Raw genomic sequence first — 25,674 nt, 5'->3', positions numbered from 1 at the left:
ACTTCAGCTCGTTCGTGGTGCGCGTGCCGCGGCCGCTGCAGGACACCATCGCGAGCGCAGACTTCTGGCCGAAAGGTGTGGTTTTTCGGCGGTTTCGGGGCAACCTGCCGAATCCTACACCGGGACAAACGACGCAACGGAGCCACGCAGTTACGTCATCGCCCAAATCAATTGTTTAGTTTTAAACTTTATTGTTTTTTTTTTTTCGTTTTCTTACATACTGTTTTTTTCTTTTATGTTATCTAAGTTTCGTGACGCATTGGTGTTACTGTAATGTCATGTAAACATGTTTTTACTAATAAATAATAAATAAATAAATAAATAAATCATATACACCTATATATAGCATAGAGCAATCGTATATATGTGCCTATTTATACTGTGGCATATAAAAACTTTTACCTTGAAATTGATATTAAAATAAAAATAGGACCTATTTTATTGTGAGCGTCAGAATGGCGGGTGTACATCAAGCAATCCTGGTGTGGTATACGTTAGGAGTTAGTGCTAGCAATGTGCTCTTTGAACTCCAGAGATATTTAAGAAATTAATGACACCCGCCATTCTGACGTCAGGTTGGCGGGTGCACTTCCAGTTCTAGCTAATGACTGCCTACTCAAGTGTGAAAGTACTGCCTAAGGTTAGTGCTCGCAATGTGCTTCCACATGTATGAAACACAAACTAATTCAGAGAGCCGTTGAAGAGTAATATGGGATTGAATAAATATATCTATAACGCCTGCTGAAATAAAATAGCAATGTTCATTGCCTGCAATGCAGCATTAACATGCAGGCGCTTTTCACAAAAAAGTGATACGTATAGATTTATTTATTCAATCCCATATTACTCTTCAATGGAATCTCTCTGAATTAGTTTATGTTTCATACATGTGGAAGCACATTGCGAGCACTAACCTTAGGCAGTACTTTCACCCTAATTATATATAATTTTATATTAATGATATCCTTTAGGCCCACTTGCATCAACCACTTAACCCAGGGTTAGTGGGCTGTCATCTGTTAAATTCCATATAAAATGGTGGGTTAAATCTTCATTTTCGTTGGTGCAACTGGCGCTTAGTCATTTTCCGGATTATACTATAAGGGCCGCTTGCGCCACCCGCTTAACTCAAGGTTAGTGGGCTGGGCTGTCAGCTGTCATATTCCATATAAACCGGTGGGTTTACCTCGGGTTAACCCTAAATTTTCGGTGGTGCAAGTCCTAGTCAATACTTAATCTGATCTGATACTTGTTTGTCACTCTGCGGCTGATCGGGAAAAGAGGCTCCGTCGACTGCGCGAGGGTTTTATTAACGCCGACGTGACGTCACCGGGACGAGTCTTGATGCCGTTCATGTCCGCCAGCGCTCGAACCGCCAGTGTTGCTGCTCGGATAAAACTCGGCGACTACACTGGTCAAACAAGATGAATATACGTAGGCATGTAATAATTATTGTAATATTAAATATTTAGTCAATGTAAAACAAGACCAACAACTATTCTAAGCCGGTTGTTGTTGCGAAGAATGAAAATAATAGGACCAAAACTTAGGTTTTTTGTAAATGTCATTAACGAGTTATATTCACACGCACCGGCTGGAGTTTTTGCTTCTCAACAATACACAGATTAAATGATCAGTGTTTTAGCTAGGTGCAAAAACATAAGCAACACTAATGCATGAAGTAGTATGAAAATTTATGTGAAAATATTAAAAAATATGAACTTTCATAGAACGACGCATTAGTAAGGCGGCGGAATTGAAAAAAGTCGTCTTAGTTTTGAAGTTGATGTGACTGGAGAGTATACTGCTGACAAGTGGTATCGTTGTGATCGGTAGACTTTACTGAGTACGAAATAATGACTTGTCACTTTCTCAGACTGTGGGGGGGTTAACTATGACGTCACAAAGATCGCGGTCCCGGGTTTCAATTTTTTGCCAATTTGTCTAGAACCCCTTATCCAATTTTGAAAAATGAGGTGTCGATTGAAAGCGTATAACATGCTGATTAAGATTTATTGTATGTGAAGAGTATAGTTTTGTTAGTTATTTTTTAATTAATAATAATGCAAAAAATACTTTTTTTTTACTCTCTTTTTTGATTTTTGTGACTCAAAAAGGCAATGAAAACGGCCACTTAGCTAAAAAATATGTTATATAAATCATTTAACTACATTATTAAGCTATCTGTTGCTTTTTAAATTTCTACGATCGGATAATAAATAAGCAAACTACAACCACATACCTGTAGGCGGGGAGTACCAAACTACACCTCGCGCAAAATTCGTTTCAAGCAGATATACCTCTAATCTTATTCATCGTAACCTATCAATATTGGTATCATTTGAAAGTACAATTAAAGTACTTTAAGAAACAATGTCAATCATTTTCATAAAACCAATAATCGCCAGTCTGTGGTGGTTACAAAGGAAAAAAGTGGGTATGCAATTTGACTGGTTTCCTAGGTTTGATACCCTAGACGAGTTTAAAAGGGGAGGTAAAGGTGACATATGGGTTGTTCTCTGGCCTAAAAGCTATACAGAGGGTCAGGGGAGAAAAAAACTAGGGTTTAAGTTTAGTTTTAAGTTATTTTTTTTTTATTTGTTGATTTTATTGTGTTTAATTTTTTTGTAATTTTATCAAGGATACACATTGGTTTCTTTTGCTGAAAATTCCCTTTTTTATGAGAAATGTTATGAATTTCATGGCATTTTCCGATAGAGACTAAAATTAACTTTCAAATAAGGCCACATAGTCATACCCTTAATATTATATAAGTAAAAGTATGACTATGTGGCCTACTGATACATAGTCATACCCTTAATATTATATAAGTAAAAGTATGACTATGTGGCCTTATTTGAAAGTTAATTTTAGTCTCTATCGGAAAAAGCCATAAAATTCATAACATTTCTCATAAAAAAGGCAACTTTTAGCAAAAGAAACCAACGTGTATCCTTGATAAAATTACAAAAAAATTGAACACAATAAAATCAACAAATAAAGGAAAAATAACTTAAAACTAAACTTAAACCCTAGTTTTTTCTCCCCTGACCCTCTGTGTAGCTTTTAGGCCAGAGAAAACCCATATGTCACCTTTACCTCCCCTTTTAAACTCGTCTAGGGTATCAAACCTAGGAAACCAGTCAAATTGCATACCCACTTTTTTCCTTTGTAACCACCACAGACTGGCGATTATTGATTTTAAAAAAATGATTGAGATTGTTTTTTAAAGTACTTTAATTGTGCTTTCAAATGATATCAATATTGATAGGTTACGATGAATAAGATTAGAGGTATATCTGCTTGAAACGAATTTTGCGCGAGGTGTAATTTGGTAGACGCCGAATGTATGGGAACGCGTGTCAAGCGGTACTCCCCGCCTACAGGTATGTGGTTGTAGTTTGCTCATTTATTATCCGATCGTAGAAATTCAAAAAGCAACAGATAGCTTAATAATGTAGTTAAATGATTTATATAACATATTTTTTAGCTAAGTGGCCGTTTTCATTGCCTTTTTGAGTCACAAAAATCAAAAAAGAGAGTAAAAAAAACGTATTTTTTGCATTATTGTAAATTAAAAAATAACTAACAAAACTATACTTTTCACATATAATAAATCTTAATCAGCATGTTATACGCTTTCAATCGACACCTCATTTTTCAAAATTGGATAAGGGGTTCTAGACAAATTGGCAAAAAAATTAAACCCGGGACCGCGATCTTTGTGACGTCATAGTTAACCCCCCCACAGTCTGAGAAAGTGACAAGTCATTATTTCGTATTCAGTAAAGTGTACCGATCACAACGATACCACTTGTCAGCAGTATACTCTCCAGTCACATCAACTTTTCCCGAGACCCTCTCGCCGCTCTACTATTACATGACGTCTTCAAACATTTTGACATCATTTTGACCAAAGAAAATTTTGACAGCTGCCAACTGCTATATTAATATTACCTTTTCTCAAACATGCAATGAAATATTGTCTTTACGTTCCTTAAAATGGGCTGGGAAGTATCGCTTTTTGGGCGCAACAACTCGAGAGGACTGTAAAGGGATTTCATATTATTTTTTAGGCCTAGGCCTGCAAAGTAACTTTTTTAAGTAAGCTGTCAGTACTGTCATGTCACTTTTTTTAATTTTTGTGTGACCTGGATACTTGTCACACTTGACGTTTGAGTGTATTTGTATTTGGTTACTTAATAAATAAAATATTGTCTTTTAGAGCATTTTTTTTATTTCATTGTATGTTTGAGAAAAGCACTATACATGCCTCGGCGTGAAAACGGATTCCCGGCCTCGTATCTCTATCCGGCCTCGCTCGCACGCTCGCTCGGCCGTATATACCAACTTGGCCGGAAATCCTCATTTTCCCGGCCTCTGATGTAATGTACTATTTCTATTCTTTACATTTTTAAATAAAATTGAAAAAAAAACTTACCAATGCCATTTGACATTGACAATTACAAAATTGTCGTGTCAAGTAAATATAAACAAATTAATTAGCGCCTAAAATTCACCAAAATTCGTAAATAAGCTCTTTAGCTTAAATTACCATGATTCAATCCCCATTTCTATCATTTAAAATATAAACAAAATCAAATCTGTCTCATCCAGTGTCTCGCTATCTACAACGGACTGATAGTACAGTCGCCATCAGATATATAGGAGCGCCCGAGGTGCTCACAAATATCTGAGCACGCCTGTATTGCCATGGCGTTAGAGGCGTGTTCAGATATTTTTGAGTACCTTGGGCGCTCCGATATATCTGATGGCGACTGTACGGCTTCCTTTTAAGACGGCGCGCGGGCTGACGTTAGTCATTACTCAACTGAACTTACTGCCTGACGGTGCGAGTAGCTAAACTACTAAACTGTTACGAGACTAATTAATAAGTTAGGGGAAGAAAGTGGTGAAGATGTCGAGAGACGGGCCCTCGATGTGTGTGCTACGGAAGGTGGTGCTGGATGGATTCCTTATTGCTGGATGTAAGTACCTTCTGTTATTAGTTATTAACACTTTCGCTACCAAGAACCCGACTGTCGGGCACACCGCTCGTAGAAGCGTAGCCGATTACATGGGGAAACCCGTATGTAGCGAAAATGTCGTAGCACCGCGTAGAGCCCGGTTTCGAAAGTGTTAACCCCCGACGCAAAAACGACGGGGTGTTATAAGTTTGACGTGTCTGTCTGTCTGTCTGTCTGTTTGTCTGTCTGTGTGTGTGTCTGTCTGTGGCATCGTAGCTCCCGAACGGATGAACCGATTTAGATTTACTTTTTTGTTTGAAAGCTGAGTTAGTCGGGAGTGTTCTTAGCCATGTTTCATGAAAACCGGTCTACTATGTCGCAGTCGAAGGTTTTTTCAAAATTTTAATTTTGTGGTTAGGTTATTTTATTTATGTATTTTGGGTTACCTAAAATACATACATTTACAAAATATGGAGACAGGCACGTATGAAAAGAAAAGGAAATGTAGAGTTGGACAGAGGTAACTCTTCGAGGTTCTATTATATGTAAATAATATTATAATGTTACTAAACAGATCCTTTTTGATCACAGTAAGTTAAATGGTTTTAGTTGGTATAGTATTATGATTTGATCCAGCAAGAGTAAAAACAAAATTAATAACAGTACTGTAGTAAGTTATTAATTTTGTTTTTACTCTATAAATACATTAATCAAATGTTTCACATTTTTTAAATTGCTTGTATTTTAATCATGAACTACAACTGAACAAACCTACATACATTATTATTGAGGACACTTGTTACTCGTCTAAATCGTCAATATCATTGTGACCAACGATGAATAGTCCATTGTACTGTATTTTAACATGTAACGACAACAAGCTATCATTTCCTTATAACCAGTCAATTCACGATAAACATGGACGGCGTGTCATTACAGTCATGATGTCCAATGTGTCCATATAATACGAACACAATTGAACGCTGATGTGAGGTTAGATAGGAAAGACTCATGCGATTTTAAACCCCCGGGCCCCGACGCAAAAACGACGGGGTGTTATAAGTTTGACGTGTCTGTCTGTTTGTCTGTGGCATCGTAGCTCCCGAACGGATGAACCGATTTAGATTTTTTTTTGTTCTGAAAACTGAATTAGTCGTGTTCTTAACTACGTTTCATGAAAATCAGTCCAATATGTCGGGGGTTTTTCAAAATTTACCCATATCCCACAGTCGACTTCTACGACACCCACGGGAAGAAAGGGGGTGGTGAAATTCTCAACCTGTCACCACACGGGGCGATCATTTTGAACTTACTATTTTACAAGTTTTACAACAGGTTTTTTATACGACACATTTACATAAAAGTTTGGAAATATTATGGAGAATGTCTCTAATTTCCAGCAATCCGAATTTTCTACCAATTCGGCACGTCCGTGTCAGAAACAGTGCCGGATTATTGAGTGTAAAAGGTCCCTAACACTGAGGCAAGACAAACACTTCTAGGGAATCCCCTCATTGTTGCTCTTACCTATAATAAAATAATAGTACATTTCGATACAAGTGCGAAAAAGAGGAAGTTCGAAACAAGTGGCGATAAATTAAAACACGACCGAAGGGAGTGTTTTAAATCGACACGAGTTACGAATTTCCTTTTCGCACGTGTATCGAACGACGTTTTTCAGTACAGATGGACCTCCAAAGTTTCGACCTGCCATATAATGAACCACTTCTCGCACTAGTGCGTAAAAACACCATCTGTACTGAAAACTATGTTACTATTACCCCACCTGGCCTTATAAAAACCCGATTCAAGGTCTATCAGACACTTAGTGTCGTTCTCAACAAATTTCACTTTCTCACTACTCTATCTTGCATCTACTTTGAACTTTAATTTGGATATGACCTCTAGTTAGCTATAGCACTATTCATGTCACGTAATATTACGGTCAAGCCTTGACAGACAACCCATCCTATGTTCGATACAAATATACTCGTAAGTTTTTAACAATTCCAAATATTTAAAAAATGCCAAAAAAAATTGTATGTAAGGTGCATTTGGGTAATTCTGAATGACAGAAATGCTCTGGTAATTCCGAAAGGGAATCTTGATATGATGAAATAATGGTGATTTTTATGCGACTTTCGTAATTAGACGACTTTCGGAATTACCCTAATGCACCTTACCATGATTTCTGAACTCTCAATTGTTTAAACGCTGCATCCATTGATGAATGAAAAAATTAGGGCCCGATTACACGGTGCGAGAACGAGGGGTATTTAATTAATATCATTAATATAGTCCGAATTGTAACCAAACTCGGAACTAAAATCTGTGCTTAGTGGGTCATGCTATTTTTTCAGATGTTTTAAATTGCCACATTTAATATATAAATAAAAAAATCTGGTTCAAAACATTTCGATTAAGTATCCGAACTGTCAGTTGCAATCTATTAGTTCGGACAAAGAGGATCGAGTATTATAAAGAATGACTGTCAAAGCAGAATGTGTAATCAGTAGAGATGGGTAGTGAGTAAATACTCAAGAGTAAATATCGAGTAAATACTCAGTATTTACTCAAAATACCCGTATTTACTCGTTTTTACTCAAATTGGTGGGTATAAACTATTTAGCGTGCTGAAATGGAAATACAAATTAGAAATATTGGTGTATTTTGTTATCGGCTACTAAGTTAAGTAATCAAATTTATATGAATTTAATTTTAAAGACGTGCTCTCCATAGATGTAACTATTTTTACAAAAATAAAATTCAGAAATTACCAGTGTGTTATACATCATCTGATAGGTCTTTAAAAATTAATTGAATGTTTCTAAAAAAGTTTTTTAATAATATGAACAGTTTTGGAATAAAACGATAATTAAGGTCGAAATAATGTTTATACCTTTATAACTTTCGAATTCGTTGTTGGAAAAATATCCAGAAACCGTCAAATTATTGGCCATATAATACAAAACACAAAACTAGTACTTTAAACGTCACCAGCTAAGCCATTTTTGAGTTTTCTTTAGAAAACCCTTAATAAAAGGTCGTAAGTGCCACATTAATAATCACTTCCGAAGGTCATGCCGTTATCTAGAACATCAATTTTATTTAAGTCTCATACTTTTACTGTAAATACCTGCTTTTTTAAAACAAAACTGCTAACTAAACATTATCACTATTTTTTTCTCACAATGATTACCTCTTTTTCGACAAACTAAGACTCCCATAAACTTCTAATAATATAAATCTCATTTAAACATGTCCACACAGTTAAAATAAACACGACTAAGTACTTAAATCTCATTTTTTAAATTATTTTTAGGTAACAGTTTCTACTCACCCAAATGAGTAAATACGAGTATTTACTCGGTGCTTTGAGTAAATTACGGGTAAATACTCAGTATTTACTCACCTCTACCCATCTCTAATCACAGTGCATAGACTGCCATCTCTCGACACAAGCTTAAAACATTTGAACCTCTGTTTTGACAATTTGGCCCATATTCTTAGCTTGATATGTTTTAAAATGTCATATATAATTATTAGCGCCATCTAGCCGAGCGTACCCCAAAGGTGTATCGCCATCTAGCCTTACCTACCGTACCTTGTTCTGTATGGTTTTGAGGTACGTTTTTTTCTTAGACTTTATCGGTCTTTACGAAGTTATATAGGTCTTTGGTTCGGATAATCAGTTTTACTGTAAACTGTAAAGCTGACCTTCTGGTCACGACTACACGCCATATTGCGGAATTTCATTACAACTATTTTCGTCATACTATACTGAACGGTCTTTGCATACATCAAAATAACAGCGTTCTCTTGATTATCTATATTACTTATTACTAATATTATAAATGGGAAAGTGTGTGTGTCTGTTTGTTTGTTCGTCTTTCACGGCAAAACAGAGCGACGAATCGACGTGATTTTTTAGGTGGAGATAGTTGAAGGGATGGAGAGTGACATAGACTACTTTTTATCTCTTTCTAACGCGAGCGAAGCAAGCGCGGATCCAGCTTCGTGCCCAGGGGGGGGGGGCACGTGGTAAAGATCCGGGGCCCCAGGGGGGGGGGTCACGTGGTCTATTTGTATGGCCAACTTAGGCTCCAGGGGGGGGGTCATGACCCCCATTCCCCCCCCCTGGATCTGCGCATGAGCCGCGGGCGCGGGCAAAAGTTAGTTACTAATATTATAAATGGGAAAGTGTGTGTGTCTGTTTGTTTGTCCGTCTTTCACGGCAAAACGGAGCGACGAATCGACTTGATTTTTTAGGTGGAGATAGTTGAAAGTGTGTGACGTGTAAAATTTTATTTTATCAATAAAGGATTATATTGTATTGTATTGTATTGTATAAAGGATGGAGAGTGATATAGACTACTTTTTGTCTCTTTCTAACTCTAGCGAAGCCGTGGGCAAAAGCTACTAGTCATCTATTTTTGTACAGTTTTTAAGTAAGTACCTATCTTTAGTTTGCAATGAGTAATCTTTTAATCAGAGCGTGTCACGCGCCGATCCAATGACATAAACCTTAAACTAAATATACTGTTATCAGTTATTAATGCAGTTATCACTGTTGTCAGCAGGCCCCAATTTCATATAGGTGACAGGTGCGACAATTGTCACAAAATATTACATTATGTAGAATTATTGGTTTCACCACGCTGACAGGTGCGACAATTGTAGAATACAATTGTCACGACTAACCATAGGGATAAATGTATCAAATTATGAATAGTAGTTGACTCAAATGGCAATAAGTAAATTTATTTAATGGATATTTTTATGTTTATTGGCTGACTATAAATATAAATGCCTTTGTTAACTTCGATAAAACTTATTTAAAACTATTCATTACCTAAATCCTCTCCCACCATTAAATAATTTTCTTCGGTAACATTATTTATGTGTATCAAGTAGGCATTGGTTATGTGTTAGTATTTTGTTTCAAAAACAATATTGCAGTATGGATATAATAATAAGAATGATGACTATCTTAAAATTGATTTCCGACCGCAAATTCGTGTTATTTGATAAATTTGATAACAAATTAATATCCGCAATGAAAGTTAATACTTAAATATAAAGGAATAGCTCAACGTTTGATTGAAACGGGTGTATGGCAAAGAAATAGAAATATCTAAGATATATACCTAACTTGGCACTATACTAAGTATTTAATAAGTTTGAATTATTAAGATATATAAAATTTATTTCTTATAAATGTGAATAAAAGAAGAAGAAGTAAAAACATTGACCATTAGGTACTACAATAAAAATATACAAATAACAAATTAAACAAATTAAAACTATTCTAAACTAATAGTTAAAACGCTTAACTAAACTAAAAATATTTGAATTTGGAATTCGGTGTACCTAAATACGAAGGTAACTCGTTCATTTAAAAACGCTTAAATTAATTTGAGGGTATTTGTATAAAATAATATTAATGATAGCTATTTAGGTACATAGGTATGTAGTATTTTTTATGATACATAAGTTTAAAAACACAATTTAGTATAATAATATGTATTAACGCAGAGAAATCTCAAAAATATACCTAAGTACTAATAATGTTACGAAGGGGCCAATAGCGTTTACTAACAGCAACACTCTTAACTAATCATCGGTAGGCTTTATGCCCTTGTAATAAGGTACTAACATTGCTGCCGATGGTACAATGATAAAAATAAATTGAAATATCCGTAGTTTGCTACAAATTTAATTTCATATTTACGTAGCATTATTGAAACTTATATCGACGGCGAAGTAACAGGAACTCCTAACTAAGTACGAAAACCTAAGTATATAGATAGGAATTACTGTCACTATCACTAATAGTGTCACTATATCACTCGCATGGGCAGCCATTTTGAACAACGCGTATGTCAACCACAAATTACTACAATTGTCACACAATTCGACACATCTTAATCCTCCTGTCGAGATTCACCGACAATTCTACAAATATGTCGCCTAGAAATAATAATTATTGTTTCACAACATAATTGTAATACATACAATTGTAGCAAAATGCCTGTCATGTTTGTAAGCAATTCTATAGAAAATATTTTATAAAATTGTAATTTGTCACCTGTCATCGACAATTGTCGCTCGACATATGTCACTGACAATTGTAGCCTTTTTGAAATAGGGGCCGTGTTATAGATACACGTGAGTATAAATGACGTCACTGCCATTGCAAATAAAACTCGTAAAAAAATAAAACTCGTAAAATGCAGTAGTGGCGCCACCGCCTATGTAAATCGTTTTTCATGTGGCAACTATTGAGTCACTTTTGTATGAGAACAGTAAGTCCGCACTGAGAGAAATTTGCATTGTGAATTTAACAAGTTCGACTTGTTGCGGTTTATCCGTTTGAATCAGCCAAACGTATGTTTAAAACAATATGTGTCAGGTTGTTTTTATAAAATCGACTTGTTGATTCAAATATATTGCCGATTCAAATGACAAGTAGCTTGTTGTTTGAACCAAAGAGCACGTAGGCGCTATTTTAACCAAAAAACTTGTTGAACGAACATGAAAACTGGTTGTATTTTCTCTCAGTGCGTTTTCACATTATCTGATCCGATATCGGATGTCGGAAGGATTTCAATGGAAAAAATCCACGATCGCGCCTGTAATGTATGGGATATCGGTCTTACATCCGATATCGGATCGGATAATGTGAAAACGCACTAAGTGTTGCTATGACAAAAAAAGTTCCATTTCTACTCTCTGTTGCCTGGCTGTAATAGTTATCAAGGGGGCAAAGTTGTTGTTTAACCGCACGTGCCAATATTGATACCCGAGCAAGCGAAAGATTCCAATATTGGACCGCGAGCGTAGCGAGTGGTTCAAAAAGTGGAATCTTGATACCCAGGCACGAAGGTTAAACAAACTTTGCCACCGAGTGAAACACAAAAATTTTCACCACACCAACACTATGAAAATATGAAGTATGAACTGTAAAACATCAAAATGAATAAAGTACTTCAATTTATTTGACATTTATGATTCAAAATCATCATTTATACGTAGAATCCAACACCCATATTTACTGTATGAAATTACTTTGCACTCTCGTGGATAAAATGCGATTTTTGCTATCAGTTTTCGAATAGCAAAGAACGCCTTTATCAGTTGGTGTGGTGAAAAGTGTATTTCTTTCAAATCTCTTTAGCTACCTAAGTGCTTATATCGTTACTACTTTTAAAAAATCTCGTATCTCACGCTGTTCCTCAAAGTTAAAACGCAGTAAGTCTATATGCATTCCATACATACTTACTACAATTTTCTTTTCATTGACAGACGAAGATACAAGTTTTTTTAAAAGTAGTGACGATATACATGTTGAAAGTACAACAATGATACAATATTGTCATGATGTACACTTGTGTGCCTTTCATTTAACTTATTCCATGTGTTTTTGCAGTAGCTAATTAAATGGCCTTTTCACACGCGATAATAACCATGACTACGGTATTGATTTCACAATGGTACAATATAAATTAAAAACTGATAGGTACCTATAAACTCAAGGTACGGTTTGTATTATATGGAAAGATAAAAGATTGTCCTCTTTAAAAAGTGATATTAATTTATAAAGCCCCATTTAGATGGTACGAGTTTCTCGCCCGTCTTGGTCGAGAAACTCGTATGAGATTATCGTATGCGATAATCGCCTGGCGACTATCGTACGAAAACGTTTACATTCGTGCGAGAAATAAAAACTCGCATACGAGTATCGTATGCGATACTCGCCAGGCGATTATCGCCAGGCGAAATAGTTTAGACGGAGAGAACGGAAATAGTTTAGTTTAGAATTTTCGGGAGATATTTCCATAACATTTCTCGACTCGTCTATACCGGTTTTCGTATGACATTTTTTCTCGAACGTGCGATTATCGCATGAATCGGAGCGAACCGATTTTTATACGAGTTTTGCCTGTCAATTTGCGTGTCAATGTCAATAAACACATAATATTATATGCTTTTTTATAATATTGTGGATAATTTACTTTTGATTTATTTGAATTTAAGTTGAAAGTACCCAATAATATTAAAACTATAAATAGTATATATTATTTATGACGGTCTAAATGATATTATACATACAATAGGAATGAATTCGACCGTAGCGTAGTTAATAAAATCTTGGTTGCAATTAGGTTAAGGATATTATTGAACTTAGAATATAGTATTTTTTTTAATGATAGCATTATACGCCATAAGTACTTATATGGGCAAATATGGGGTAAAATGCTAGTAAACATTAAAAATACAATGTTTACATGATTTACATGATTTCTGTTTCTAGGTAAAGAGAATTAATTTCGACTGAGTAGCGTATAAACTCGTATACGATTCTCGCATATGTGTTTTGTTTACACGGAGACATACAAACATCTAAGGCGAGGCGATTATCGCCTCCTCCCGTGCGATATCGTACGCATAGTTTACATGATACGATATTTTTTCTCGCACTTCGACAATCGTACGTTCCAGGCGAGATGAGTCATGTATTTTATAATATAACTAGCTTTTACCCGTGGCTTATTAAGTATTTTAGGGAAGTCGGGTCCTCGGTCCCTTTAACTATCTCCAGATCTCCACTTAAAAAATCACGTCATTCGTCGCTCCATTTTGCCGTGAAAGACGGACAAAGAAACAGACGCACACGCTTTCCCATTTATAATATTAAAAAAATAGATATGGTTGATTAAAATTAATATGTTAACTTTATACTAAATTATCTATTATTTTTCAGTGACAGTATGCCTGTTTGCGATGAAGCTGCTATGGGAGCCGTTCCATCGAGGGTTTTTCTGCGACGACGAATCCCTCAAGTACCCCTACCACGAGAACACAGTCACCACCCTTATGCTGCGGTTGTATGGTCTGGGAATACCCTTTTTAGTTGTAAGTATTTATTGTAGCATTTTTCTAAAAAGATGATAATAAGTATAAAGCTGAAGCTCTGTGGCATCTGGCTTCTATTCCTACTTAATCAAAATAGTGCTTGTTTAGGATTTCCGTGCACACCATTAAATTTATTATACCTATGTATCTTACCATCAATTAATTGAGATTGTGGTCTAGTGAATTACCTTTCCTCAGTCAATAAATACGTATATTATATAGCTCCGTTTTCTCCGATCGATTTTTATCTAGAAACTTGTATACTTGAATATTTTTATTATTCAGCAATTCCCGAATAGTTTGTACATTTGGATCACGTCTCCGATTTTGATAAAAATTGGTAGCCTGATAGAGTCCATGATGCTGAGCAAGATCCACTAGGTTTCCCAAAATGTCCTAGGTTGTTTGTATGAAACTTTCCTTTTTTGTTACCGAAAATGTATAGAAATCTGGTAACAAATCATCCAAATGTACAAACTATTCGGGAATTGCTCTCTTAGGTCTTGTTAGTTGTTTAGACGGCGCAAGCTCTCGTACTCCAAAAAACTCAAAACATTATTTTTCTTATTTAAAATTTTTGCATAGGAATTGAGTTACATTGAAGATCATTAAGGTTAAGTTAATTCAACCGACTGACCAAATAACGCAATGTAAATAATGTAATGAAACTCGCATGTCAGCTCTCGCATCGTGTAAACGGGCCCTTATTCTTACATTATCTGCCTACAGGTGGTCGTCTGTGAATATGTAATCCTGCGCAAAGAATCCAGTGACACGAAAGTCTTCGGCCTGAGTATACCCACCTGGATCCGTGGGCTGTACTGCACAGTAGTGGCTTTCGGCCTCGGCGCTTTGTTCGTTGAATTGGCTACAGAGATCGCCAAGCATGTGATTGGTAGACTTAGGCCTCACTTCTTTGATGTAAGTAACTTTTTAGCTTCATGCATTACATCACCTACATTTATGATGATTAAAGTGTCCAAGCAGGTAAGTAGATGGCTTGAGTATACCCACCTGGATCCGTGGGTTGCACAGTAGTGGCCTTCGGTTTCGGTACAGTCGCCATCAGATATATAAGAGCGCCCGAGGTACTCAAAAATATCTGAACACGCCTCTATTGCCTAGGCGTTAGAGGCGTGTTCAGATATTTTTGAGTACCTCGGGCGCTCTTATATATCTGATGGCGACTGTACATTGTTCGTTAAATTGGCCACATCAGAGATAGCTAAACATGTTAATTGGAACACATGCTAATTACAGCAACTGCTTTTATGGTCCTCGAAAGTGTCCAATCAGACATGAATATGACCGAATCTACCTGAATCCGTTCGCTACTACGCGTGCGTTCGTTATTTTTAGTAGACCATTACTATTTGCTATCATGTTGTCACACAAGCGGAGTTACTATAGTTATTTGTTATACAAGGGGGCAAAGTTGTATTTTAACGCCGAGTGTGGAATTGAAAAACGAGCAAGTGAAAGGATTCTATAGTTGAACCACGAGCGAAGCGAGTGGTTCGAGAATAGAATCCTGAACTTGCGAGTTTCTTAACACACGAGAAGTAAAATACATTTGCACCCGAGTGTAACACAAAACTTTTCCCCTCACTACAGCGAGGAAACTACAACGCAAAAAATGCGTTTAGCACTGCTTCCAGTAGTTCCACAGGTGGTAAATCATCTTTATTACTAGATTCACTTACTTTCGTCAATTTTAAAGCAGTTGATTTGACTTTATTCAAGGTCAAATTACTTTACCCACTAGTGGATAAAATGCGTTTTTACCCGCTGGTATTAAAGGACAAAACACGTGTTTCCGAGCTAGTGAGGGGAAAAGTATATTTATACAGCGAGAAGCAAAGTAGGCCTTCTATAAGTTGGGTATGTACCACCCAGTATACCTATACTAAGTACTTAAATTCAGGAGTATAGACAAACTCAGTGTCATCGACGTGATTAGGTGTAATCCGTGTAATTTGTAAGCTCGATTGCCTTCATCTAATACTAATTAAGAAGTCCTTAGCATATGTATTTATAAGGAAAACGTTTAATTGCTCGATATGTCAATGGCCAGCATTAGGGACGTGTAACCCTGGCTTTTTGACCTGATTAACCAATTTTAGTTATAAAACGTATGTGAGATACAAACACATTATAACTAAGTAAGTGGGTAAGCCAGACTCAGTAAATAATGATCAAGAAACACATTTCGAAATCTTGCATAGAACCGAGTTCAACACCGGTTTAGATTGAAAGGGATAAATCTGCAACGCAGTTCCTTATTCTAATGTTTAGTTTAGTTTATTTCTCACATTTATACAAATTTCACACAATTCAATTTACATTTCAGCTTATATTACTATTCGTATAATAATCGTTACAAAAGAAATAATAAAATTAAAATTACAAATTAAATGGAAACAAGCAGTGCGAACAAAAAGAAATGAAAATGTCATATTGATGAAAATAAAAATAAATACTTACAGATTTAGTACAACATAGTACAAATAAAAAATAACCAATGTCAATAATACAATATAGAATAATGAGAAATAATAAATAATAAATTACGGAAATGTAAGGGTAAAGTTATAAGACTTATAAGTAGTACTATAATTAGTACGTATCAATGTCAATAATAAAATTATAATATTTAGGAAATGATTAATGTCTAAGAAAAATCGTCTATAATTTATTTTATTATTTGCATGTATCCTTTTACTGAATATAGGTCCTTTTCCAACAGAATGGCTAATACTAATTATTAATTGTTATTATTATTTTTGACGACCGGTCTGGCGCAGTCGGTAGTGACCCTGCCTGCTACGCCACGGTCCCGGTTACGAATCCCGGTAAGGACATTTATTTGTGTGATGAGCACAGATATTTGTTCCTGAGTCATGGATGTTTTCTATATATATAAGTATTTATATTATATATACCGTTGTCTGAGTACCCACAACACAAGCCTTTTAGCTTAGAGCTTACCGTGGGCCTCAGTCAATCTGTGTAAGAATGTCCTATAATATTTAATTTAATTTATTTAATAATTATTTTGTTTTTGTTTCCAGCTTTGCCGACCTTCCATTGACTGTAGTTTACCAGAATGGCGTAATCGCTACGTGCTACCCTCAGAATACTATTGCACCAGCAACCACAGCCAGATCGAGGATGTGCGCAAATCCTTCCTCAGCGGACACTCAAGTTTTGCAGCTTACACGATGGTCTTCGTTGCTGTAAGTATTATCACCTTTGTACGGCAATTACTTAGTTAACAAAGCAACATTCATCGGGTCGAATAGATCCGATGCCGCAGCGACCGTGTTATCACAAACATAAAATTAAAATCATCTACGTTTAACTCATGAACAGACAGCCGACTCTGTGCGAAGTTTCTGATGGAGGTCCGACTCCAAACCCCTAATAAGGCAGAAGAATGTCCCTTTGCTACCCTCTCCTTAAGGGTTTAAAATTATCTTGATGTTCACATTTAGCGGCTTCTTTGCCATTTTGACTAGAAATCGATTGGAGGTTCCGCTATGTTATGAATTGCTGATAATTGCTACTGAGAACGACCTATAAAGTGTTATGCCTGAATAATTTACCAACTGTCTGGAGATCCATCCATCCTTCGAGCATACACAAAACTTCTCTGAAATCATAACAAAAACATCCATCGTTATTTTATATCTATTATATCTATGTAATGCACACATAGAAACATATGTTGTCTTTCAATTTTCAAACAAAAGACAAATGTGTACCTACCTTAGCAGTCACGGAGCAGTATTTAGCATAATTAAGGACAGAATGAGCGCCTGAGCGTGCTGAATTCTTTGTCGTTTTTATTCGTCTGCAATTATACAGAAATGTACCTAATTACATCAGGGCTAGCATAAGATTGGCACGGTACGTGATTATCTCGCCAAAACAAAGACTTGTCCTTATGTTCAGAATCAGAATCAGAATCAGAATATTTTTATTCGTTAAACATACCTAGGTAGTACAAAAATTTGGTCTTATAAATAAATATGTCAGTAACATTATGTTTTGCCTGCTGGCGTACGACTATTTTCTTATATTAATCATGCGTAAATACAAGATATAATTCATGCTTAACAAAATACTAAACAACCAGAAATTTATGCAAACGATATTGAAATACATGTTATTAATAGTATTATAAAAAAACAAACATGTCGCGCACATGTATCATGTAGGTCGTCTCATTCATGCCTTGTTCATATTTTCATGCCACCAAAGATTAGATTTGTCAAATCACATCATCATTCTGAATGACACAGCCTATGACTATGCGATATTACCCGAAAAAAAAGTAGTGATAAAAACTGGTGATTACATATTATCAGCAATAACCTTAGTTACTAGAAACACACACGCTCGGTTTCTTTACAGAAAGAGAGTCATTGAGGATTAAGAATTAAACACATTCCTATCGAATTAAGGTCCACATTATTATTAAGAGATCGAATCATAATATTTATACTGAACATATTTCGTCTTACCCCTCAAGAAAAACCCTTCAATCTTCCCCCACTTTACCTTACGTCAGTGAGAGTGACAGATGTCTTATCCACGCGGATATGTGATAAAAATGGAAGCATAATACCGGCTGATGAAACATTATAGTTGATAATTTCAATGCCCGGAAATAACCCATAATAAGTAGATATGAAATGAAATGAAATGAAATATTTATTTTCCAAGTAGGCATATTACAATGCGCTTATGAACGTCAAATAAAGCTACGCCGGCTCTAACCCTACGCCTCAGCCTCGAGAAGATTTCAGTCCCCCCTCAGTTGGAGGGGGGTATCCACTATGGGACCGGCAATAAACTCGGCGGGCCACTTCTTTTCAAAACATTACATCTTATAATTAACATGCATTAAAAAACGAGATACAATTTCATCAGCAAAAGTATTCATCAAAAAAAAGAAATATTAAATTAACAGACTAGGTACCTAAGAACTTATAAACTGAAATAGATACCATACACTAAAGAAAAAGCGATCAAGCCTACTGGTGGCGAAGCCGGGAATCGAACCCGGCCGGGTCTTCAGCTATCGCGGCTGACGTGCTCAAACGACTACACCACCCCGACCGCCGAGATATCCGTCGAAATTTCTCTAGTGTATGTTATCTCTGAAGGCTAGGCGTCTAGATAAGAACCGTTAAATAATGGTTTTATTATTTCTCCAGCTGTACCTCGAGCGGCGCATGACCTGGCGGGGGACCCGGGTGCTCCGCCACACTCTTCAGTTCGCTGCCCTCATGATCTCATGGCACACTGCACTTTCTAGAGTGTCAGACTATAAGCACCACTGGAGCGACGTACTGGCTGGATACAGCTTGGGAGTCGTCTTCGGTGTACTAGTGGTAAGTGACACAACTGTTCCCCCACTTTCTTCAAGCTGTTCTGATGATCTCTTGGCACACTGCACTTTCTAGAGTGTCAGACTATAAGCACCACTGGAGCGACGTACTGGCTGGATACAGCTTGGGAATTGTCTTTGGTGTACTAGTGGTAAGTGACACAACTGTTCCCCCACTTTCTTCAAGCTGTTCTGATGATCTCTTGGCACACTGCACTTTCTAGAGTGTCAGACTATAAGCACCACTGGAGCGACGTACTGGCTGGATACAGCTTGGGAATCATCTTTGGTGTACTAGTGGTAAGTGACACAACTGTTCCCCCACTTTCTTCAAGCTGTTCTGATGATCTCTTGGCACACTGCACTTTCTAGAGTGTCAGACTATAAGCACCACTGGAGCGATGTACTGGCTGGGTACAGCTTGGGAATCGTCTTTGGTGTACTAGTGGTAAGTGATAAAATTTTCTATATTAACAATTTAAATTAATACCAAAATGGCATGACCCAAAATGGTGCTGTGTCCGCGTGGAGGCGGCACCGTGTATTCGCGCCCTTACTCGCGACAAACTGTTCTCTTGGTAACATATCTATCACACCGCACTTCGACTCGACTTCGGATCTTCGACTACTAGGTAGCAAGTACCTAGCAGTCATTGTAGCATAATTGATTTAAGTTTCCTCCCTTTCCTCCCGTGGATGTTATAGAAGTTGATCGTGGGACATAAAAGTTACATTGTGTTGTGGTCAATGCCGGCAACCTGTCACTGCAATATCACAATTTTGTTATCTTTCAACCCCTTATTTGCCAAGAATGGCACTGAAACTTGAGCAGTTTCATGTACTCTGCCTACTCTGTTTGGAAATACAGGCGTGAGTTTATGTTTGTATATAGATGTAAATTAAGTTTCCTCTCTTCAAACCTTTCTGTCCTTTTTGTAACCAACAAAACACTTATAACTTGCGGAAGACTATCCATACTATAATATTATAAATGGGAAAGTGCGTGTGTCTGTTTGTTTGTCCGTCTTTCACGGCAAAACGGAACGACGAATTGCGAATTGCGAAAGCGTGATTTTTTTAAGTGGAGATAGTTGAAGGGATGGAGAGTGACATGGGCTACTTTTTGTTTCTTTCTATCGTGCGAAGCCGCGGGCAAAAGATAGTCATCAATAAACTTCATAATCAATTCTAGTCGAGATGCTCAAGGTTCACTATTATCTGGCAGAAACTTTTTACGCATATATTTGATTCTTGGCAGAAGTCAAGTTTGGCAGAAACACCTTACGCAGAATATGCTTTGGCACAAATCATTTCGCAGATTTTTGTAATACCGAATCGTCTGTTGTCATAATGTTGATGAGCATAATAGTCTTCTAGTCGAACAATACATTTGCAGATAATATTTGTGCATAATATTTAGGTGGCATAAAGTTGTAATTTGCTATTTGACAGCGAGTTGGATGTGTTGGGGATGCAAGATACCTAACACTCCTCCTCGCTTCGCTCGTCGTCGTACCTAACGGTGACTCTGGGGCAGTTTTTCTTTTCTGATAGCGAGTAATAATTCTGCTAATGTAATATTATGCTATAAGATTATTATGGTACATACAATTATGCTAAACCAAAGTCGACCAAAGTAATGTTCTGTAAAATAATATTCTGCCAAATGTATCTTATGCGTGGTAGTAATAATGCCAACTAAGTTTTCTGCAAAATTACCATTCGAACGAAAGTGTTTCTGCGAAACTTGTTATGCGAAGTGTGTTTCGGACTAAAATTATTCTGCCAGATGAGGGTAACCCAGATGCTCAATAGAATCGACATGCACCGGTGCTTATTATGCCGTAATCGTAAAAGGTAAGTACTCACTTGAGGAAAAGAGTACAAGGCCTCGCTAACCTGTCAGTCATGGGATGAGTTTTTGCTCTCTATTTACCTTGTCCATACCAAAAAGTTCTATGCACAGTCAACCAATTGGAACCATAGGCCACTCTACAACCATGTCAAAATGACAAGCAGTAAGAGATTTCTTACAATCTGATGTATAAAGTCACTATGACCTAGTTCTACAGTGGCCTAGGGTTCCAATTGGTTGACTGTATAGTCGCTATCAAAGATATCTGAGCGGCCGGGGCGCGCAAAAATATCTGAACTGCCTTATCGCCTTGATTATAGAACCGAGTTCGGACATTTGTGAGCATATTGGAAATAAGTTATTGTGACGACCGGTCTGGCCTAGCGCGTGTGACCCTGCCTGCTAAGCCTCGGTCCCGGGTTCGAATCCCGGTAAGGGCATTTTTTTGTGTGATGAGCACAGATATTTGTTCCTGAGTCATGGATGTTTTCTATGTATATAAGTATGTATTTATCTATATACGTAAGTATATAGCCTAGCACCCATAGTAGCTTTGCTTAGTTTGGGGCTAGGTTGATCTGTGTAAGGTGTGCCACAATATTTATTTATTTATTTACAAGTAACCCGGTCTCTCATATTTTATCTCTTTTGAATAATTTACCCCTCTCTCTCTCTCCCTCTCTCTATCTCTGTCATTCTTTTGTATCATTAGGTTATCACTTATTAGGTTTCGTTGACACATTTAATGCTTATTTTGTAACAAAATTAAAATTTTGGAAAAACCCCCGACCGCGACATAGTAGACCGATTTTCATGAAACATGGCTAAGAACACTCCTGACTAACTCAGCTTTCAGACAAAAAAAACTAAATCAAAATCGGTTCATCCGTTCGGGAGCTACGATGCCACAGACAGACAGACACACACACAGACAGACAAACAGACAGACATTAGACTTATATTGACCGGGATATAGACCGTGATTACCTTTTTGATTTTTGTCGAGCTCCCGATATTTCGACGCAGTTGCATGCATCATGATCACGGAAAACTGACGAAGGCGGGTGGATGTTAAAGTTGTATAGACAGCGCGCGATCTACCCTCCTTCGCGCGCGTCGGCTGCGTTCACTTTCAAAAAGGTAATCACGGTCTATATCCCGGTCAATATAAGTCTAATGAAAATAACCGTGAATCATTCAAAACTCTTAAACAGACAGACAGACAGACAGACAGACAGACGGACAGACAGACAGACACGTCAAACTTATAACACCCCTTCGTTTTTGCGTCGGGGGTTAAAAATAACTTAATTGAATTAATTAAGTCAATGAAACATTGAATGATACTAATTATAACTTATAACCAGAAGAGTAGGCAACTTGGCAAAGACAAGTGTATGATAAAAACAACTTATGTAGTACATATGAGCAAAGACATCTTAGACATCCGAAAATCCGTATCTCGTCCGTATGAGAAAGACTTCGTAAAGACAGATAAAGTCTAAGAAAAAACGGTACCTCAAACTCAAAACCGTTGACATGTCTGTCTGTCTATTTGTCTGTTTGCAAGTCTGTCTGTCTGTCTGTCTGTATGTATGTCTGTCTGTGTGTGTGTCTGTCTGTGTGTGTGTATGTGTGTGTCTGTCTGTGGCATCGTAGCTCCCGAACGGATGAACCGATTTAGATTTAGTTTATTTTTGTTTGAAAGCTGAGTTAGTCGGGAGTGTTTTTAGCCATCTTAGCCAACCTTAGTCATGAAAATCGGTCCACTATGTCGCGGTCGGGGTTTTTTTCAAAATTTTAATTTTGTGGTTAAGTTATTAAAGTTTATAATAATTTGGTGTCACAGATTACAGTGACACTTAAGGCTTATTAAAAGTCGTGTTACAATCACAGAATGTTACCGCTATGTTATTGAGACAATGTACAAGCGTTGCCTATAAACAACTATAAGTGCAGTGGGGTAATTCCGAAAGTCGTTTAATTCCGAAATTCACATAAAAATCACCATTATTTCCATCATATCAATATTCCCCTTTCGAAATTACCAGAATATTTCTCTGATTTGAAATTATCCCATGCACCTGTACATATCAGGCTGGTCCCCTGTCAAATTGACGTAACCTGCAAAGAGAGATGTGCAGTTTTTATTTTTAAATTATCTCTGGCTTAGTGAATGAAGAGTCAGTGACCTGTGGCATAATTATTTATCATTATCAATAGTATGACTTTCCACACTAACATGGTTACACAGTTGAACAACACTTATCTTTGGAGATAACGTATAATTGAAACACGAGAACAATGAGTGATTTTAACCCCCGACGCAAAAACGTCGGGGTGTTATAAGTTTGACGTGTCTGTCTGTCTGTTTGTCTGTCTGTCTGTCTGTCTGTCTGTCTGTCTGTCTGTTTGTCTGTCTGTCTGTGTGTGTGTCTGTCTGTGGTATCGTAGCTCCCGAACGGATGAACCGATTTCAATTTATTATTTTTTTGTTTGAAAGCTGAGTTAGTCGGGAGTGTTCTTAGCCATGTTTCATAAAAATCGGTCCACTATGTCGCAGCCGGGGGTTTTTTCAAAATTTAAATTTTGTGGTTAGGTTATTACAAAAATAAGTTAATAGTGATGTAAACAACAACACGTGCTTGCACAGACTTTGTGGGTGTTGAGACATGTTTTAGTTGTATACTTAGTGATCAATATAATAATACCTACACAACACAGGCTTACATAAAATTTACTACAGAGAAAACAATGATACAGCCATATAAGCCAACGTATGTATCTAAGGATTAATGAGGGATATAATCACTTTGTACTATTAGAAAATTGACATAGTGGACCTATTTTCGTGTGAGGCCACCCTACACTGAGAGAAAATACAACCAGTTTTCATGTTCGTTCAACAAGTTTTTTGGTTAAAATAGCGCCTTCGTGCTCTTTGGTTCAAACAACAAGCTACTTGTCATTTGAATCGGCAATATATTTGAATCAGCAAGATCGATTTTATAAAAACAACCTGACACATATTGTTTTAAACATACGTTTGGCTGATTCAAACGGATAAACCGCAACAAGTCGAACTTGTTAAATTCACAATGCAAATTTCTCTCAGTGTACGAGACAGGGGCTCGAATTATTGATTCGTTCCTATCTGTCCCCGCCGGGAACAAATGAAAATAGTTTTATTCCCATTTGACCTACATATCTGTGAAAGTTCCGTTCTTTTTCAAATCTATTCATTACACAAAATGTCGGTTTTGATAGATGCATTTAAGATTAGGTAAACTTTTAGCAAAAATGTTTAATAGGTATTACTAACGAGAGTAAGTTAAATCGCAACGGCTTGCCTTGGAAAGGTTAGTAATATTCATACTCCCCGAGTTACACACAATGCTTTTCATCACACTCGCAATGTAAAAAATATGTAAATAGATGTACTTAAAAAAGTCAAGTACGGTAAAACATTTTATTATTCCCTTGGGAGAACGATTTTTGTATAACTCACGCTCCGCCTGCGTGCAATAGCACATTTAAAGTGTGGGTGTGATGAAAAAAATATTACCTATTCCTTAATTTTAATTCGACGTTAATTCTTGTGAAAACAAAAGTCTTACTTACATTTTTCTTTATTTTCAGGTATACTGTGGCATAGACCTGGTCCAGAGAAAAAAGAACCACACCATCGTGCCTCAAAACGACGTGTATGTCATCGGACCAGCTCACACGTAGTAGACGCATATACATACGATCTAGTCTTTACTAAATATTGTCTTTGGTTATCTCGATAGCGTATTCTTGAAAAAACCCCCGACCGCGACATAGTGGACCGATTTTCATAAAACATGGCTAAGAACACTCCAGACTAACTCGGCTTTCAAACAAAAAAAAACTAAATTGAAATCGGTTCATCCGTTCGGGAGCTACGATGCCACAGACAGACACACACACAGACAGACAGACAGACAGACAGACACACACACAGACAGATACGTCAAACTTATAACACCCCGTCGTTTTTGCGTCGGGGGTTGAAAACTAAGGGTCCCCCCACATCTAGCGTCTCGCGAGCGTCGCGTCGGGCCAACTGTATGGAAAAAGACGCCGCGTCGACGTCGCGTTGACGCGGCGTCAGGCTTTGCCCATACAGTTGGCCCGACGCGACGCTCGCGAGACGCTAGATGTGGGGGGACCCTAAGGAAACGTCGGGGTGTATTATAAATATAAAGCGGAAGGGGCAGCTAGTTGCCTTATGATGACTTATATACTGAAATAGGTGAACGAAAGGAAAAGCGCCTAAGTCCACTGGTGGCCGAGCCAGGAATAGAACCCGGGGCCTTCACTTTACGCGGCTAACTTCGTGACATCTAGATTACCCGGCCGATATGATATGACGTCAAAACATGTGAAATTATAAGGAAAATATCTTACCGTATCCGACTATTGAATATCGTCACTACTTTTAAAAAAACTTGTATCTTCGTCTGTCAATGAAAAGAAAATTGTAGTAAGTATGTATGGAATGCATATAGACTTACTGC

General features: G+C 37.1%; 1 protein-coding gene across 1 annotated transcript; it reads left to right on the top strand.

Moving 5' to 3' along the window:
• Positions 1-4,820: 4,820 nt before the first annotated feature.
• Positions 4,821-24,933, top strand: LOC125234637 (putative phosphatidate phosphatase). The gene is made up of 6 exons (XM_048140965.1): positions 4,821-4,988; positions 13,732-13,883; positions 14,613-14,804; positions 16,955-17,119; positions 19,106-19,282; positions 24,773-24,933. The coding sequence occupies exons 1-6, from the start codon at positions 4,919-4,921 to the stop codon at positions 24,863-24,865; spliced, it is 849 nt and encodes a 282-aa protein (XP_047996922.1). The 5' UTR covers positions 4,821-4,918; the 3' UTR covers positions 24,866-24,933.
• Positions 24,934-25,674: the final 741 nt, after the last annotated feature.

This window comes from Leguminivora glycinivorella, chromosome 16 (assembly GCF_023078275.1).
Source record: "Leguminivora glycinivorella isolate SPB_JAAS2020 chromosome 16, LegGlyc_1.1, whole genome shotgun sequence".
Lineage (NCBI taxonomy): Eukaryota > Metazoa > Arthropoda > Insecta > Lepidoptera > Tortricidae > Leguminivora > Leguminivora glycinivorella.
Note: the sequence above shows the minus strand (reverse complement) of the source record. Positions and strands in the feature narration are given on the sequence as shown.